This window comes from Protopterus annectens, chromosome 10.part0 (genome assembly GCF_019279795.1).
Source record: "Protopterus annectens isolate FY-2018-M chromosome 10.part0, PAN1.0, whole genome shotgun sequence".
NCBI lineage: Eukaryota > Metazoa > Chordata > Ceratodontiformes > Protopteridae > Protopterus > Protopterus annectens.
In genome coordinates, this window is record NC_056744.1 from 1,156,984,809 (window position 1) to 1,157,005,096 (window position 20,288).

At 43.8% G+C, this 20,288-nt stretch overlaps 1 protein-coding gene across 1 annotated transcript in view; it reads left to right on the forward strand.

Annotated features, from left to right (window-relative positions):
* The window catches only part of ZSWIM5 (zinc finger SWIM-type containing 5), a 1,363,657-nt gene that overhangs the window by 1,045,990 nt on the left and 297,379 nt on the right, over positions 1-20,288 (forward strand). Inside the window, exon 8 of the mRNA XM_044085901.1 lies at positions 3,415-3,552. Coding sequence (XP_043941836.1) covers positions 3,415-3,552 — 138 coding nt within the window. The remainder of the gene's footprint in view (positions 1-3,414; positions 3,553-20,288) is intronic.

Genomic DNA, 20,288 nt, shown 5'->3' on the forward strand with positions numbered 1-20,288 from the left:
TCCTTTCTTTGTCACTTTATTTGCCTTCTATTAGGAACACTTTGCTGGTCAAGATGGTCTCTATGACCTGTTCTGTTTTCTCTCCTGTTTTTCTTTCCTTCTGGATGTGCATGCTAGCCTTTCTCTTGGGCTTGCTGTAATTCTTCTTGGGCACTTCAGTTCTAACTACCCAGTGTACTTATGTCACCTTTATGTCCCATGCCTGGCTGGGGACCATGCAGCTGACGTACAACGCTGGGAGGATGTGAAGGCTTTAATCTACTGGCTGGATGTTGGGCTTACAGTACGATTTTACACGACTGTACTTTTTTTTTTTTTTTTAGAACTTTTCTAAAAAATTTACACACATGCGCACGCACACGAACAGACTGGCTATAATCACAATATCCTTAAATGTACTTCACCTACTGCCCATTTTATGAATAAAAGTTTACATAGAACTGGCTACAAAATATCAACATTGAAATTTTTTGTAAAACTCAGTTTTTTTTTTTTTGTTTTCTTTTTGAGAGCTTCCACACACAACTGTTTTGTAGTCTTTAACACATTAACATTTAAATAAGATGCCACTGGGATCCAAGTCTCTTTGGTGTCAGAGAGAGAGGAAAAAATGCATATAAAACCATACTAGCATAAATGAGCTATATTTTTGGCAGATAGCGGACTCATTACTGATGCAGAACAACATACATTTCTTTTTGCCGTATATTTGCAGTCTAACTCATTGAGTTGTTGTAACATTTGCATTAAGAAACTTGCATAAACATATTTTTAAATTAAAGACCAGCTGTGGGAGTGTATTTAAGTGGGTCTAGAACAGAAGTTGATGTTAAAAAGGATAATTAGTAGGACATGTAAAATATTGCATGATAACTGTAGGAATCGGTCAGATGAGGTTATAGATTTGGGTCAGATAATAGAAGGTTACTGTACAAAGGAACATTTGAAGGATATCTTTGTCTCCAAAGTCTGCAACAAAGGTCAGAAGGTTTAGGAGTTTTGCTTAGAGTTTAAGTATTTCATACCCCAAGCAGACGTCAAAGAAATTTTCCTTGGGCAGTTAGCAAATGTTGGAGTTTGAAGGGAACGATAGAGGTAACTGTAAATATTTTTGGGGAGTGCAACAAGGCGGCAGATGTTACAAATTCCCTACAGAACACTTATCAGAAATGTTAGGGAAAAAATGGTTTTAACTAATGAAATGATTCTTCTGAGCTGGATGTAGGATCTGTGTGGCCCAGATATAGAAATTAATAAAACTGAAATGAAAACCTAAACCAACTCTAGGTACTGAATATTGTAAAGGAGATAAAATAAAGTGAGATCTTTAGAAAAGGGAAAGGAGCAAATTATGTAGAAGTGGAATTTGTAGGGACAATTACATCCACTGTAGAGTTCCGGGGGGTGGGGTGAAATTTAAGGGAAGGCAGGAATTGGCCAATTTGTCTTGTTGGAGTGAATATAAATTGTTAAAATGTATACTACATGAAAACAAAATAAATGTTTTTTTTTTTTAATTACTCTACTTGAACCTATGTCACTTTAATGCCATTATCAATGAAGATGTTTAAAATGTTTCTGGCAAAAAAATCTTGCATGAACATGCACCCTTTTTAACAAAAAAAAAATTTTTCAGAAAAGCATTTCATTGTTTTGCTTTGGAAAAATAATTTTTATCTTTGTTCTTAGTGTGCAAAGCACTAAGCACTCTAAATATTTTTCACGTTGGCCACTGTTGTAAATACTGAAGCTAGCATTATAACATCTGCGGTCTTTGAATGGTAAAATGTCTCACTAGTCTAAGATTTGAGGTATTATATTAACACTTGCAGTAGAGCAACAAGCAAACAATATTATCTGTTTTTAAATTGCTGAATACATTTGTTGCTCTTTTTGGAATTTTTGTTAATATTTTTTTTTTTTTTTGGATCAGTACCTAGGAGGGTCATTAATTAAATGCCTGAAATCATCTTTATGATATAACATGTACTGTTGTAAGCATGATTTACATTCAGGAAGTTTTGTTACTTTGAATGCCTGGGTGGGGGAGGGGCACAATGAAACATTTTTATATTATGAACTCATATATTTTGTGAACTTTATGAACTTGTATATTTTGCCAAATTTGTATCAACCAAGAGCATGAAAAATCAGTTGACATATAAACATGCATATTTGAAACCCCACATGCTGGCAGACAGCATATGGGTAACCAGTAGGCCAGTTGGCCTTGGAGGGAGCTGCTCAACAGAAAACAGGGGGGGGTACAAAAAAAAAAAAAAACTTGGAGAAAATGCTTCGTTTTGTTTTGTCTTTTGGCTTTTCCCGGTTAGGGGTCGCCACAGCAGAACTCAAGTCTGCTAATGATTGGCAGTAGATTTTCACGAACACCGAGGTGCCAGATTGACATTCAACCAAGGCACGCCCATGTACGCATGTCTTTCGAATGCCCACTCAACCGCGGGGAGGACATGCAGACTCAACACATAAGGCACTCCCGCACTCCAGCCGAGAATCGAACGGGAGAACCTCTTGCTGTGAGGCAACAACACTACCGCTGCACCACTGCGGATTGTTTTTAAAATGCCTGACATGCAAGGATTTGTGTCTGATCAACGTAGCAACTGTAATGTGTTAAATGGCTACTCTCGTTGGAAAATTCCTTTAATAAATGTTCAGCTGTTTAGTAAATGATTATTTTAAATTTTTTGTTACATTGATAGCTGCTTAAGTCGATTATTGTTTACCTTGTAATGTTTTCTGTTGTCAGAATTTATGTAGAAACTTTTGTAAACTGCTAATAATGGATTTCTAAGATATATTACCATAATCTTTTCATAGTTAGTGGCAGAGGTTTTGGTTACAGAGCTGCAGAATTATGTTACAGATTTAATTTGGTTTGAAAGATTTTCTTTACATTTGTGGCTTGAACTTTTTCATGTTCTTTTTTCTTTGTGCTCTATACCAGTGTCTCATCTTTTTCCTTCTTGCTGTGGAGAAAATAAGGGTTTCATGGATAAGGTTCATTCCTGAAGACAGAGTAGTCTTTTTTTTTTTTTTTTTTTTTTTTTCTTGGTTTACCCTGAATTCCACCCTTCCCTTCCCTTCATGCATGGAGTGTAGTGAAGTTGATCCAATGCATGTGCTGCCTTTCAAAACCTCCAGTGCAGACAGTCCACCTGTGCTTTACAAAATGTCCACCTAAATTTTGACAAGGGTCACATTGCAATGTGTGTATCATATGCAAACAATTAGGGAAGTTTGAAGCTGCTAACATACTAGTAGAACATTCATTTGTGTCTGCTTCTCCATTTTGTTCCAACCATTATTTTTATCTTTGCTTTCAGATGTCATTTGTTGTGCTGTTTCTAAAGCACATTAAATGACTTTGTTCTGTATCTGTGTTTCTTTCAGACTTGTTGCAAAGGGGAGTGACTACTATTACAAACCTTGAGGGGTGGGTCGGTCACCCTCTGGACCCAATTGGATGCTTGTTTGCCACTTTGACAGAAGCATGTAAACTAGAAGATGAAAACTGCATGGACGCATCAGGTATTTTACCTTTGTTTTTTATTGTTTTTTATTGTTTTTTGCAGGTATATCCAAGTCAGTCATGTATGTATACATTTGTTTGCACAATGTTCTGTAGGTTGCAGCAGTGATGATTGATGAACGACAATATTCTTGTATGATTTCCTTGCAATTCCCACACTTAATTCTCATTCGTCATCGCTCGTAAAGCAGAACCATAGTTCATTCCTGCTTTTGTTGTCATTTTTTGCAATGTTAGGACCAGACTTGATCTCTGTAGCTTTACAGGGGCTTTGGGAGCTGGTGGCTTTACACTTGATGAATGCAGCCAAGCACCCTTTTCACTGTATGCCATCACCTTTGAGAGAGTATTGTAATTTCAGCACTCTCTCTTGGAAATTCATTCATCATCTGTGGGAAATACATAGTTGGTTCCCTGACACTTTCTGTGTATGCTAGAACATTAAGTCTGGAAGTATACATTGACGGGGGTAATGTGCGAAGTTGCTGAATGTGAATATTTTGTACTCTCTCCAGAAGTTGAATGAACTTACAATTGAAAGTGATACAGTATATAGAATCATTGGGAGTTTGGTTTGGGGACTTGATCTTGCAGGTTTTTTTGTTTTGTTTTTTTAAATGTGTTTTTTGTTGGTTTTGCTTTTGATTTTTCTTGTATTGGTGAACACAGTATTTTTGTAATGTGTGCACATCATGAATCCTCAACCTTGGTACAAGCTCTTCTCCACTGCAGTATTAGCACTCTAAGATTTACTGTCTTGTACTTAACAAGGATCTTCTGAATAGAGGAAGCTTCTGTGACCTTCTAGAATAACCCATGTTGTCAGGTTCTCATATTAAAAGGAATTTCATCGCCTTACACGCTGACTTGTATTCACCACTGGCAGTTGCATAACATGTGGAAAAACTTTCGTCTGTTTTTTTTGTCTTACCAGGTGTTTGTATTTTATGTTTGGATTCCATTGCTATATTTTTGTTAAGTTGCATAAAATAAAGTTTTGAGAAATATTCGGACAACTTCCCATTTCTTTCTTTCTTTCTTTCCCATTCAAGTACTGTTTCCTGGTATGTGATTTCTGCACCAGCCCTGCTAAAGTTGTATGACGATATACATATATGTATATATATATATATATATATATATATATATGTATATATTTATATGGGTCTACTTCTATTCGCTGACAGCCCATTTCACTGAAACCCATTTCGTTGACAGCTCATTTCATTGACAAAAGTATTCAAGGCAAAAACCTGGTTTTGCCTCCCACTGTTGTGCGACTGTGGAGTTGTTATATATAGTTAGTGTGGGGGCACAGCCCCCACATTAGTGTGGGGCACAGCCCCCCACCTAGAATGTTTGTCAATTAAATGAGCTGTCAACGAAATGGGTTTCAGTGAAATGGGCTGAAGTAGACCCATATATATATATATATATATATATATATATATGAGGAACCCAGTTATTCACCTTAGGATATACTCTTCTTTTCGCACTCAAGTTTTGGACCTTCTGTGTTTTCTTCCTTTTTAGATGTCCTTACTTAACTGTAAAACTGAATTACTTTTCAAAGTTTGTATCACAATCGCTTTGACTTATTTGTTACTTTAAGGCATTGTACAGCATCTTCACTGGGTTAATGAGCTTTTGTTAGTCGTGTTAGTCTACGTTTAATAATTGGTTACTTTCCCACCAACCCATCTTCAGCACTGAATTATTCATAGGTGAAACAACCCCTTCAATTGTGAGTGACAGTTTGCATTTCCTCCTGCTCACTCAAAAGTCATTTAGCTTTACTGTCAAGCAGTGGATGCTTAGGCTAGAAGCCCTGCTCTAGGAAAGAATAAGATTTTTTTTCAGGTGCATGCATTATGTTTAATACACTTATGTTTACAAGGTTCACCCTACCTTTTTTTCCTTAGTCCTCCTCCTAAAGCCAGGTTTGTGGTGTGCCCTCCCATGCAGGCATCCTTTGACTAGGTCCATCTGAGTGAGTTTGGAATAAAAGAATGTTTTTTTTTCCTAGTTGGCAGCAGATACATTGCATTTTAATACAGGATATTTGAACCCACCCTCTTTTTCTCATTTGGCACTGCAACAATAATTTTTTTCTTCCTTGGGTTTTATTCTGTTACATTAAAAATCAAGAAAAATGTCATGAAGCAGTTTTATGTAAGGAGAGAAATGAGGGGTGAGTGGGCTTGTGAGCACATCATTGAAAAGAGGTATCATTATTGATGTCCTTCTAGGATGCATCTGTAGTCCTAACATATGGGTTGTCCTGCCCCAGGCAGCCCTTCGGTCGGCCAGATTCCAAAGTCTGGGTCTGGCCTCGGCTGATGTCGCACTTCACCCGACGTCATAGCTGCTGTGAATTGGGTATAAAGGCATCAGCCGACGCCATTTTCCTCAGTCTTACCGCGCGGTGCCGGAAGCAGAAGCTGTTCGCAAGTGCCGGTCGGTCAGATCCAGAGATTTCTACCGAAGACTTCTAAAAAGCTAAGTACCCCGTTGGGGACTCTTTCTTGCCTCAGCCGATGTCAGAAAAAGTAAATAATTGTTTAACTTGTGGGAAACAAATACCTCATAAGGATTTCCACTCTTACTGCCTTCCTTGCTTAGGCCCAGACCACGACGTATCAGCTTGTCTAGCCTGTGCTTCCTTCAACCGACGGACACTTAGACGTCGGTCGGAGTTTGCAGAGGAGTGTTTTGGTCCCGCTTTTGCTTACAAAATGCCGTCGGAGACTCCGACTTCACAATTAGCTAAAAGCGTAAGGAAAAGGACCGACACTGCGGTCCACGGTTTCGGCCGAAACCACGGTTAAGCCAACCGCGAGTGTCTCGGTTTCGGCTGAAACAGAGTCCTCGGTTCTTCCTTCGGCCGAAAGCTTGCCTCCGATAGCCGAGGCCTCACACAGCATGGCTGAATCCGCTACTGAAATTAACCCTGCTGTAGCAGGCACCCAGGATTTATCAGATACTATTCCTTTAGACATATCTACTCCTGCACGTGGAGCTGCTAGGCCCCCAGCATCTATGTCTATCATGGCTTTTTCTAGGGCTAAAGCAGCCAAATCTTCTAAGGCCTTGCCTGCTAAAACCCCCTCCCACAGGCCTACCTCCAGTTCCCAAATGCTCAGCTTGGCTGAGGATCTCATTTCTTTGATCAGGGGATCCCAACCTCACCCAGACAGGGCCTCTCAACCCCCTCCAGAGAAGAGGCCTAGAGCAGAGCCCCCGGATCCTGTTTCTACAGACTATTCCTCGGATGATTCAGAAAACTCAGGTCCTCCAGAAGGCCCATATTCTCCTTATGAGGATTCTGATGCAGAAGACTCCATTCCTTCTGCCTCTCCTCCTGAGGAATTTTCTTTTGGGGAAACCTTACATGCTATGAGAGAGCATTTTCAATGGCAGGGCCAGGATTTTTCAAATTCAAGGAAAAGGCTAAGGACCTTTTTGCATTTACCACAGCATAGGCCTTTAGCCATTCCTCCAGTTCTAACAGTTGTTGATGCTTATAATGATGCCTGTACTGCCCCTGACTCTCTTCCCCCGACCCCTGCCAAGCCCGACAGATATTACAGGGTCCCGGACACACACTTTCACTTGTATAAGGCTCCTATTACAGATCCTGAAACCATTTCACAGGGCCCCAAAGCTGTAGCAGCTGCCTCTGCCAAAAAACCCCTCCCCTCTGAAAGAGAATCTAGAGCATTAGAGAGATGGGGTAAAAAAGTTTATACTTCTGCTACTCTTTCGGCTAGGGCCTTAAACTGTCAATTCCACGTGATTCAGTATCAGGAATTTTTGTTAGACCAGCTAAATAAAAAACTGTCCTCTCCTGAACCTATAGACCATAGACCATAAGTCCCTTCAGGATTTGGTACATAACACTCAGCAGGTCAGTAATCATTCCTTAAAATGCGGCTATGATGCACTGGAGGCTTCCTTTAGATCAGCTATGACTGGAACAGTGATTGGAAGGCATGCATGTTAAAAGAGCAATCCTTACCAGACTATGTAAAGTCAAAGCTCCTAGATGCTCCCATGGAGAAACAAAGTTTGTTTGGCTCCCCTGCACAGCAAGTGCTAAAGAAGGTGGAAGAAAAAGCAAAATCTGTCCAAACTGTCAAGGGTTTCTTACAGGTCCAGCCTCCGAAGAATTGGTCCTTTCCAGACACCTCCAGAGCACAGAGAGGCAGAAATAGGCGCCCAAGAGGCAGAGGCCAATCCAGAGGTGCCTACAGGGGACGTCAGTGGCAGCCTAACAACCAGAGAAGTACTGCCACAGATTCAGCTACGACCTCTTCCACAGGACAGACACAATGACTTGACTCTGATGCCGCCTACCAGGGAACAACTGCAAGCACCCTTAGGCGGAAAGCTTGCCTTATTTTCCGTAAACTGACATTACATTACAGGAGACAAATGGATTTTACAGACAATAGAAAAGGCTACAGGTTTCACTTCCACACTCTACCAAAAAAGAGAGGAATGCCAAACCTACCACCAAACCAAAAAACAAACGCTCTAGGACAAATCAACCACCTACTAAGGATGAGAGCTATAGAAAAGGTACCGCCTATGGAACAAGGGCAAGGATTTTACTCCAGACTTTTCCTGGTACCAAGGAAAGAAAACCAATGGAGGCCTATTCTCGACCTGTCCGCTCTGAACACATATCTCATTGTTCCAAAATTCAAGATGCTGACCCTACAGCAACTTCTTCCCATGCTGGGCAAGAAGTCTTGGCTGGTGACTCAAGGAGGCATACCTGCACGTCCCTACATGACCAGATTGCAGAAGATACCTCAGATTTCTTGCAGGATCACAGCATTATCAATTCTCAGCATTGCCCTTTGGCTTATCTACTGCGCCCAGAGTATTCACGAAATGCCTGGCATCAGTAATTGCTCATTGCAGGCTTCAGGGAATTCAGATTTATACATACCTGGACGACTGCCTAATACAAGCGGACAACAAGATCAAATTAACAAAAGATTTGGAAAAGGTTATACACCTACTGCAAGCCCTGGGATACACAGTCAACATGAAAAAGTCAAGGCTGGTACCATCCCAAAGGATAACTTTCTTGGGTGCAGAACTGAACACATTAAATCAAATGGCATTTCTCACAGCAGAAAAGCAAAAGCAACTACCACTCTATTTCATGGCATTAACAACGCAGAACCAGCTTACAGCAAGGAAAGTCCTGCAAGCCCTGGGTTACATGGCATCCTGCATAATATTGATTCCACATGCCAGGCTACATATGAGGAAGTTGCAGTGGTACCTAAGGAATGTATGGTCTCAACACAAGCACAGTCTAGAAGCCCAGATTCCAATAATTCCATGCCTGAAACAAGAATTCCTGTGGTGGGCTCAGGCCTGTCAGTTGAACAGAGGTCTGCCCTTCCACAAACCTCACCCAAGCCAGACTATCACCACGGACACCTCAGACCTAGGCTGGGGGGCACACATGGTGGACAAGTGTATACAAGGCCTATGGACACAAGACCAGCTGAACCTACACATAAATCAAAAAGAGATGCTGGCAGTGAAACAGGCACTTCAGACATTCAGACCTTTTCTTCAACAGGGTCATTTGCTGGTAAGGACGGACAACACCACAGTCATGTGGTATATCATCAAACAGGGAGGCACACGCTCATATCCTCTATGCCGGATGGCAATGGACCTGTGGAATGTGGCCCTGAACCACAACATTCAACTCCAGGCCAAATTTGTGCCAGGAAAAGAAAATTCACTAGCAGACACCTTAAGCAGAACAACAACGGATGCCCACGAATGGATGCTGCATCCAGACATCTTCAAAACCATTACAAAGAAATAGGGACTACCAGAAATAGACCTGTTCGCATCCCCACACAACCACCAATTGAGGAAATTCTGCACAAGGGCATACCACCCACTTGCTTGGAAGGTGGACTCCCTATCCTTCAGTTGGGAAAACCTGACAGCATATGCATTCCCACCTCTTCCTTTGATGCACAAAGTGCTACTGAAGATCAAAGAAGATCACCCAAGGATCATCCTGATAGCTCCAGACTGGCCGAGGCAGCATTGGTACCGCTACTGAGGAGTATGTCTCAGACACACGCATGGCCTCTACCTCTAGTTCCTTTACTGCTAACACAGAACAACTACAAGATCCTACATCCAAACTTGAAAACACTACAGCTAGCTGCTTGGAATATTACATAAAGCAAAATAACCCAGATTTATCTCAGAGGGTTAAAGACATTATCCTGAGGCTCGCAGACCTTCCACAAGGAAGACTTATTCAGCCAAATGGAAAAGATACCTCATTTGGAGTGCAGCAAAAGGAGAAAATGTATCATTAGCAAACATAGCTAACATCCTGGAATACTTAGCAGAACTTTTTCACAATGGCCTGTCTTACTCCTCCATTAAGATTCATGCATCAGCAATTTCAGCAGAATACAACATGGATCCTCCAGTCTTCTCTCATCCTCTACTCGGGCAGTTTCTGAGAGGAATTAAAAATGTAAAGCCTCCAAGGAAACCACCTTTGCCTACATGGGACCTTAACTTTGTGCTGGAAAAGTTAACACTTCCCCCTTTCGAACCAGCAGCAACAGCAGAATTACAGTTCTTATCTTGGAAAACTGCTTTCCTGCTTGCAATCACTTCAAAAAGAAGGGTTTCTGAATTACAGGCATTAATGGCAGTACAGCCCTTCCTTATCTTCCATCAGGATAGAGTGTCCTTGAGAACTAGTCCTACTTTTATGCCAAAAGTGGTCTCCAGGGTATCATTGAACCAAGCAATCCACCTACCAACATTCTTCCCCAACCCACAGAACAGGGGGGAAAGACTACTACATACATTGGATGTGCACAGGCAATTGCGCTACTATCTGGACAGAACCAAGACCAACAGAAAAACTGACCAGCTTCTGGTAGCATATGCAACAGGAATGGAAGGAAAAGCAATTTCAAAACAGACAATCTCAAAATGGATAGGAAATTGCATTAGATTTTGTTACTCTTTTCATGGAAAGACTACTCCAGAAAACATCAGACCTCACTCCACAAGGGCTACAGCCACTACTACAGCTTTCCTACAAGGAGTGACTACCAAAGACATTTTAGAAGCTGCTACTTGGAGCTCCGTGCATACATTTGCCAAACATTATAATCTACCTTTATACTCCAGATCCCGAGTAGGTTTTGCAACTGCTGTTTTGCAAGGGATCTTAACTACACCATAGTCATCTTAGTGCCTCCTCCCCCAGTTTGGCTATGGTATTCTACCCATATGTTAGGACTGCAGATGCATCCTTGAAGGACATAGTACAGTTTTGTACCTACCATAAATGTAGATGTCCGAGAGGTATGCATCTGCAGTCAGGATTACCCACCCTCCTTCCCCTCTGTGGTACTCCTAGGGTATTTGCCCATCTTGTAGCTAGCTTGGGGAATCTATTATGGTGTATTTGTTTGTATATATGTATATACATGCTTATATTGTTTGCTCTCTACTGTTTGGAACCATTTGCATTTATCCAAATTTAGCCTTCCTAGAGGGCACCTGGCATCTGGGGCAAGAAACACTGAGGAAAATGGCGTCGGCTGATGCCTTTATACCCAATTCACAGCAGCTATGATGTCGGGTGAAGTGCGACATCAGCCGAGGCCAGACCCAGACTTTGGAATCCGGCCGACCGAAGGGCTGCCTGGGGCAGGACAACCCATATGTTAGGACTGCAGATGCATACCTCTCGGACATCTACATTTATTTTCTTATTGGCCAGGTGTTCTGTGCTCTGTTACGCTGAGTACTCCCCAGATGTAAAGATTATCATTTGATGATTCTCTTTAATGTTAATGTGAACTTGATTCGACCAGTTCAGACTGGATAATAGGCTGAAGGCTTAAAAGTAGATCCTTAACTTTGACCGTAGTTTTATTAACATTAATACAGACACCTGAAAATGTACACCTTATTCCTTCCTAGAGCAGGGCTTCCTCTCAGATCTTTTTATTTATTTGTTTTGACTATTGCCAGCCTAAACATTAAGCTGCATCGAAACCCCAATGGAATCCATCCATTTTTCATAGGTCCTACTTGGTGTTCGTAGTCTGTGTCATCCAGCACTCCTTCTTGGGGGGGGGGGGGGGGATAACTTCTGCTACCCTCAACTTTTTGGCCCAGATAGTGATTTGGGGGGGGGGGCGTTGGCTGACTGTTATGTACAGCTAGCTTGGATTTGCTTTGTACATTGTTGTCCATTGACCTGGTTCTTCATGTAGTCCAAATAATGTGGCCTTGCTGTGGCATTTTGACTTATTCTTGTCACTTCAAAACCATCATTGTATAGACCATTTGTGTGCACGTTGTTTCTGTAAGTTTAATATAGTAGTGTTGTATTGTTTACATTTTCTATTTTTTGCTTATGTCCTTTGCAATTCCAATTCTGACGGATTAGCATCTTTCAGTCTTCTTACCATTAAAAAAAATGTTTTGCTAGGTGTATAGCCACAGTAAGTCTATCTGCTATTTCCATATTCTTTGTGGTATTTGGTATTTTTGTTACTATTATCAGTTTTTAAAAAATATGGGAAAGGGTGATCATAAAGTTCCGCCCTAGGATTACCCACAACATATGCTTGGTGTGCCTGGAGGCAGATTATGCTATATAGGTCTCTGTCAGACTACAGGAGCAAATTAATCTTCGAGAAGATAACTATTCCACTTCTGGAGACAAACTGGAAAAGAGGAAAAATGAACCAGAAATTCTAAGACAAGAAAAAGCACAATCCCTGCCTGCACCAAGTGTATGCAGATGTCTTCCACCAATTTCTAAGACTGTTGCAGTAAGGGACAAAGGCCCAAGTCAAATAGTTCAGCAAGCACTCCTCCAAGAGAGTTTTCCTTTTTCTTATCCCGAGGACAGTCTTCAGTGAACTCCTTAAAATCTGTCAGGTCTTTCTGTAGCTCCACAGAAGTTGATTGGGAGCCAATGATGAGGGCAGTTTTAAATGTGTAGGTAGAGATGGATGTCATCTGATCCTCCCTGTTTCTAGGGCCGGTCAGGTTACCCCTCAACACTCTGAGCCTTTCCCAGCCCCAGATTTGGCAGCAATGATCACAAAGCTGACTTACTTTCAGGAACCTGTCTGCTCAGTGCCAACACAGGTACTATTCTCTTGGCAGTGGCATCTCTGCATCCAGTGCACTTGACTCTGAAACCTTCTGTTTTGGGTGGATCTCGTAACTGATTACTCTATGCTGGGTTTTCTGTGCCAAGTTGCTTGGGGTGTTCTCTGTGTTGGAGTACTTGGCCTTCGAAGCATTGACACTGGTCTCCATATTAGTGCTGTCCAGATCCTCACTGTTAGTGTCCCTCTTCAGTTCCTCTTATTTCTGCTTTGGCAGGGATGGCTGTGGTGCTAGGACAGGGATTCCTGATGCCAGTGGATTTGGTGTCAGCTTTCATGGTTATGGATCTTGTGGTAGCCTCTCCTTCCTAGCAACAGACAGTACCAGCTCCAGCCATTGACACCCTCTTATTAAGCCTGCAGCCAATTTGTTGCGACTTTCAAGGAAAGAGTAGAAAAAAATTACTCAAGGAACCATTGCTGATTTTGTTTGGAGTCCTTGGGGAATTTCAGTCGGCCACCTTCAGTGTGTCCCTGGAAGAGGATGTGTAGAAGGAGGCATGGGACTCCTCTATGGAGATTTTATAATCTGCCGACTCCCACCATTCCCCTTCTTAAGGTGTCACTTTTGCTGAAATCCTTGAATGGATGATGCAGAGGGGACCAACAGATCCATACTCTTAGATGAAGAAATGCTCTTTTGCAAACTAGCCATGTTAGCTTTTAGGAATATAGCTTTACAGTACAGTCTCACTCTTCAGGCATCCTGTATTCCATCAAAGCAAAACTGTTTGGCAGCCATACTGAGTAGGACAAGGGCAGAAACTCAAGAATGGAAACTATCTAGTGTTCATACAAGATGAGATCTATCTGTGGGGAGTTGCTCAAGTAGACCTATTTTCCTTCTCTCTGAACAAACTGTTCTGCACCCTGTACCTCGTGGGTTGTCCCTCTTGCTGACTGTCTTACTGATTTGTCTGCTAGTAGGGCATTAAAGGAATCAGATGGCACTGAGGCGATCCCATGTAATCCTGGCAAAATTCTGCACCCACCTAAAGATAGGCAGCACTTGTCTAAAGGCTTAACAGATCAGCCACCGCGAGATCACTGACCGAATCAGCCACTGTTCACTGCTTAACAAGTCTAGAACATTAGATAGAAAGTAGAAGCACACTTGCACTCTTTGCAGTATTTCTTTAAGGGTATTATGTAACATACATGAACTGCTTCCAAAAGAATTTAATAGAACAAGCCGTAGATACTTTGCATAGGCCACCCACTTCGGAGTCAAGAAAGCAACTAGTGACTACTGTGGGTTTAAACATTACCAACGTCTCCATGTACCTGTTGCATAATGAAGTTGATGGAGCAGATAGAATAGCATGTACAGATCCTCAGGTGGCTGCCAGGCTTTGCCTTTGCAGCTTTGTGGACAAATTTAAGACATCCTTTACTGACATCCCATTCAATAGATCTGTATTAGTGGGACCTGTGATGAAAGAAAGATCAACAAGGTGTGAACAGGAAGGTAAGACTGTTTTGTCCAATTTGAGAACCCTCAGTGATCCATTAACAGGAATTGGAAAAGATCCATATTGCTATGGTTCAGGAATCCCCAGCATCATTCATCAGCCTTTTGATTCCTCCCCAGACTGGGATTGCCATGGCAGAGTCGACTTCTTCAACAGATGACCACAAGGTTGTGGAGATCTGTAAAACCAGGAATTCTGGAGGCCATTTTGCAGCAAACAGATCCACCATTCCTGAAGGTTTACCTGGCGCTCCATCTGTGGGAAGCAGTCAAGTGGCTCGACTCTCTGCTTGGCTCTATGGATGACTATCCTGCAGGATAAGTAGGTGAGAAAGATAATATCCGTAAGCTATACTAGACCCTTTATCGCCCTTCTCCCAACATAAGCTGCTTCTAGATGTTCAACCCAGCCAACTGAAAGCAGCAAAAAGAGAGGCCTCTAACTTCTTAAAAAAGAGAGCCATCCATGATTTCTGAACAGACCAGGTAGGGTCAGGAAAACTATTCCAGCTTCTTCTTAGTACCAAAAAACAAGGACATCAGGCCAGTACTGGATCTCAGTAGCCTCACCTTCTGTTTCAAAAAGACACCAGTCAGAATGGCTACAGTGCAAGCAATTTTGCCTTGTCTGAAGGCATATGACTAGATATGTTTGATAGACTTTCAGGATGCTTATCAGCATACAACGATTGCAAGCGAGTCCAGAAGATTTCTTAACTTCTAGCTAAGAGCTAGTCATTTCTAATTCAGAGCCTTGTTGTCTGGTCTCACCACAGCCGTCTGGGTTTTCATCAAGTGCATGACAATAATCATAGCTCATCTGCGACTCTGAGGAATGTGTGTGTTACCATATTTATATGACTGGCTCCTTGCTGCAATAATCAGTATGTTGCTGCAGTCTGCCAGAAGTTGATTTTTACAGCCCTGCCTGTCTTTAGGTATTTCTGTTAATCATGAGAAGTTATGCCCCCTGCCTACTCAAGAGATCATATTTATCCATTGCCATATGGCCACAAGAATATGCCCTTCCTCCATACAGAATGCAGATTATCCATACCGCAATCCAGGCAATTCAAAACGCTTTCCACCAGCATCATTAGGTGTTCATCATATTAATCACTGTTGCAGTAGCCTTAGCTGTATGGGTTCTATCCTGCCAAGGATGTAACAGCCAGCCAGCTTCCAAAGTATCAGGGCACCTTCCACGCACCCAAATATTTAGTCGGCTCGAGTTGATCTGACTTGAAAAGATCAGTTTGGTTGCCAAGCCATTCAGAGCTTTCCTGCCATTGAATAGAGTGCCTCTCTGTGGGGTTTCAAGGATCAGTGATCGGCTTGTGCCGTTTCTTTGCTGGGCAGGTAAGTCCAGTTGTGTGTGTGTGGGGGGTCCATTTTATAAAAATTGTTTTATTGTACTTTGTGATTTGTCACACTTTCCTATTTAGGAAAATTATTTTTAAGCTAGGAGTGTATGTTTTAAGACAGTCACAATAGTTAACTGCACCTTTAAACATGAACACGCTTTTTCTCATCAGTTTAAAAGTTATTTAAAGTAATTAATTTTTGGAAAATCTGTATTTATTTTACTTTTTGAGGCTGGAAAAGTATTTTTTAGTGGTTTTTTTTTTTTTTTTTTTTTTTTTATTTTAACTGTGTGTGAAAAAGTGATTTTTAGAGACTTTACATTTTTACTAGCTTTTGCTGCTTGTTTGCCTCAGGAAAGAGGCACCATTTTGACTTTATTATGGAATAAGCTATCTATCCTTCCATCTACAAAAGAAACAAAGGCCACCAGAGCAGACTGGCAATTTGCCTCAGCTGCATCTGGGTGACTGCAGTACAATAGCTTGTTCCTCAGACGAGTCATCTTTTGCCCTGGATCCCTCTGGTGTAGCACCTACAGGCCACTATGGCTTTGGAGTTGGCTATCCAGGTGGCCTTCCTGGCCGGCTTCGGTGGCCTCATCTAGATCCACCAGAAGTTTATCGGACGCAGATATGGACCGGATGATGCGTCGATTTCTTCAGGCCCGGATGCAGATGGGAGTGCTCTTGCCCCCCCCCTTCTGGGGGGGGAGCGCGACACCTTTTTTCGCCCCCGTTGCTCCTTCTCCGACCCGCTTCAGGGTTCGGAGCTGTTGGATCCGACTAGCTTCGGAGCCGGGGTAGGGTCGGCGCTGACAGTGTTTCCTACTTCGGCGCCGACTGTACCCTCGTCTGTCGGATCCATTTTCGGATCCGAGCTCTCGGGGCTGTTAGCTGAACGTCAGATCTGGAGGGATCAGCGGGCCTTCGGCTGGGCACACTGCCCTTTCGGATCCGATTGGGTCACCTTCGGCGCCGATCCGCATGTCGGATCCAAGGGGAATGCTTTCGAGTCCAAGGGAAAGCAGTTCCCCCTCGCCATTTGACGTCGTGGAGAGACTCCTTTCGAGGGATTCAAGGCCCCAGGCTCTTGCTTCGGATCCACCCGCCAATCCCACTCAGATGGGCCTTTCCTCCATCGTCCAGCCCCAGGGACAGCCTGCGCCTACGTCCCAGATTGTTCCCGTAGAGGAACAGGACATTGTTGGTGAGGCCTCTCTGCTTGAATGGCCACTCTCAAGTCAATCACCAACACATCTATGTGGCTTCTCTCCCATGCTACGGAGGGAGTGGCTAGAGCTAGCGAAATGGGCGTAGTCTTACGTAGACAGGCCTGGCTCCAACTCTGCAACTTTGCGGAACCCTTCAAGGTGTCCTTCGCGAATGCCCCTTTTGACAGTTCTACGCTCTTCGGCAAAATCGTCCGCAATACACTCCTCCAGAGCAAGAAAGACGGGAAGACGTCTGCCGTCAGGGTCCGCTTCTCAGCTCCTCAGAGGTCCTACTCCAGGAACCAAAGAGGACAGAAGAAGATGTGGTTCCGGAAAGCTCAACAATCCCGTTTTGCTCCAGATCCCTCGTCCTTCAGAGGCAGAGGAGGACAGGGTGGACGCTGGCCCAGGGGCAGTGGGGTTCCGAAGAATTTTGGGTCGAGAGAATCTTTTTTGGATCGACCCTTGCAGCAGCCCTGAGGGGTTGCCCGACTGCTCCTCTGGAGGCAGTCGGGGGGTGCTTCTCGGAATACCTAGCGAAATGGGAGTCCATCACGACAGATCGCTGGGTGCTCCGAATCCTATCCAGAGGCTATTCAATTCCTTTCCTATCTCACCCTCCCCGATCAACAAAACTCCCCGATGTCCCACCCGATCAGAGGGAGGCAGCAGCATCAGAAATTCGAGGGCTGCTAAGAAAAAGAGCTATCCAGCACACCCCCCCGAACAATCCGTATCAGGCTTTTACTCCAGATTCTTTTTGGTGCCAAAAAAGACAGGGGACTTATGACCCATTCTCGACCTGTCAACACTGAACCTGTCAGTCGCCAAAGAAAAATTCCGGATGGTCACTATTCAATCCATTCTCCCTCTTTTGCAGGAGAACGACTGGATGTGCCCGATAGACCTCAAGGATGCATACTACCACATTCTGATGGACAGATCATCCAGAAGGTTCTTCCGCTTTCCGCTGGGAGCCAGCCATTATCAGTTCAGGGTCCTACCCTTCGGTCTCACCACAGCCCCCAGGGTGTTCACCAAGGTCATGGCAGTTGTAGGGGTCCACCTGAGGCTTCAGGGAATACAGGTCTTTCCGTACCTGGACGACTGGCTCCTAACCGCCCCCACCAGGCATCAACTCTGCTCAGGCAGGGACTACTTCTCACACCTAGCCCGCCACCTAGGGATCACGATAAACCAGAAATCCTCCCTTCAACGTACTCAAATTTTGGAATTCATAGGGGCCAGGATAGACGCTACTCAATCCAGAGTCTTTCTGACAACGGACAGACTTCGCAATCTAAGCCTTCACATTCTAGACCTCTTGCAATCGTCAGCTCCCCCAGCGGAACTAGTCCTGAGGGCCCTGGGTTCCATGGCAGTGGCCATCAATCTGTCGCCCTTCGCTCGCCTGAAGATGAGGATCCTTCAGTGGACATTCCAAGTGCAATGGTCCATTCTTTGTCACCCCCTGTCTACACCTATTCCTCTCAGCAGGATTTGCAGGGAGTCGCTTCTTTGGTGGCTCCACTCCAGAGATCTTCGAGAAGGCCGCCCCTTTGTTATACCCCCTCCCCAAGTCACGGTGACCACGGACGCATCTCTCCTCGGGTGGGGGGGGCATTGCATGGGCAGATCCGTCCAAGACGCATGGACTTTCACAGAGACCTCACTGCATATCATTGTCCTGGAGATGAGGGCGGTGCTTCTAGCGTTGCAGGCTCTCCATCCCCTTCTCCCTCCAGGAGCTATTGCACTTCAGACAACATGTCGGTAGTCTGGTACGTAAACGGGGGAACCAGATCCTATCCACTTTGCAGGGAGGCAATGAGAGTTTGGGAATGGGCGATATCCACCAACCGCTTTCTCATAGCAACGCACATCCTGGGTCGGTCAAACATCTTGGTGGACAGGTTGAGCCGAATGATCCTCTCACCTTACGAGTGGTCTCTGAACCCAGCAGTAGCGAAACAAATCTTCCTCCAATGGGGTCAGCCTTGCTGCGATCTCTTCGCTTCGCCTTCGAACACAAAGTGCAGTGAGTTCTTCGCTGTGATTCCCCCACCAGGGGAAGCCCCCAGAGACGCTCTAGTTCATGCTTGGCCGTCCGGTCTTTTATATACTTATCCTCCTCTTCCATTGATGACAAAGTTCTTGCAGAAAGCTCGTCGGTTGGGGAGCAGAGTTATCCTCATAGCTCCATTCTGGCCTCGTCAAGCCTGGTTCCCTTACCTGTGGTCTCATCTAGTAATCCTCCCTGGATTTTAGATCCCAATCCGGATCTGATCTCTCATCTTTTAGGATTGAAGACCCTCGATCTGGACTACCTCAAACTCTCAGCTTGGTTGATCCAGTTCCCTTAATGGCTAGGACTCCCGGTATATCTTCTTTGGTTAAGGCCATCCTGGTGGTCACCTATAAACCGTCTACCAGGAAAATCTACAAGAGTAAATGGAAACGTTTTTCTGTCTGGGCAGAGCACAGGAACGTAGACCCCTTCACGGCTCATATCCCAGCAGTTCTAGACTTCCTTTCACATACCTTTGATCAAGGAGCCAGTGCTTCTACTATTAAAGTTTAGTTGGCAACTATTTCCCACTATCATGTTGAAAATAGTTCAGGGCCTCTAGCGTCCTCCAAAATATGCAAAACATTCATGAAAGGAACCTTTTTGTTAAGACCCCCTATTAAAGATCCAGTCCCTCCATGGGATCTTACCCTAGTTCTTCAAGCTCTGACTGAGCCTCCTTTTGAACCCGCGGCTTCAGTCGACTTAAAATTTGTATCCTGGAAGACGGCCTTCCTGATTGCCATTACTTCTGCTAGAAGAATATCGGAGCTTCATGCTCTTTGCAGTAAATCTCCCTACATCATCTTTCATAAAGACAGGGTCTCCCTCAGGACTAATCCCCCTTTTCAGCCCAAAGTGGCTTCGGAAGCCAACATCAACCAGTCCATCAATCTACCTATCTTCTTTCCAAGTTTCCAAAACAAAGGGGAATACAGACTTCATTGTCTGGATGTTCACAGACAGTTATGTTTTTACTTAAACAAAACTGCAGATCTTCGAAAATCTGCAACTTTTTGTTTCCTTTGCAAAATCCTGTCTGGGGAAGCCAGTCACTAAAGTAACCTTAGCTGGATGGATTTCCCAGTGCATTACTAGCATACAGAAGTTCTGGTCGTCCTGAGACCCTGAGAGTGTGAGCCCATTCTACCTGATCTGTGGCCACTTCTGCTGCTTTCTGGTCAAGGGTTGCTTTGGATGACATTTGCTCAGCAGCTACTTGGGTTTCCTCTCATACTTTTATTACACACTATAAATTGGATTTATTATCCAGGGGACGTGCATCGTTTGGCTCAGCAGTGCTCCGGAATATCCTTCCATAAGGGCCTCCCAAGTTGTTGGTAGCTGGTGATTCTGTCCCACAGGTTGCTGAGCAAATGAAGTTAACTACTTCAGATAAAGAAGTTATG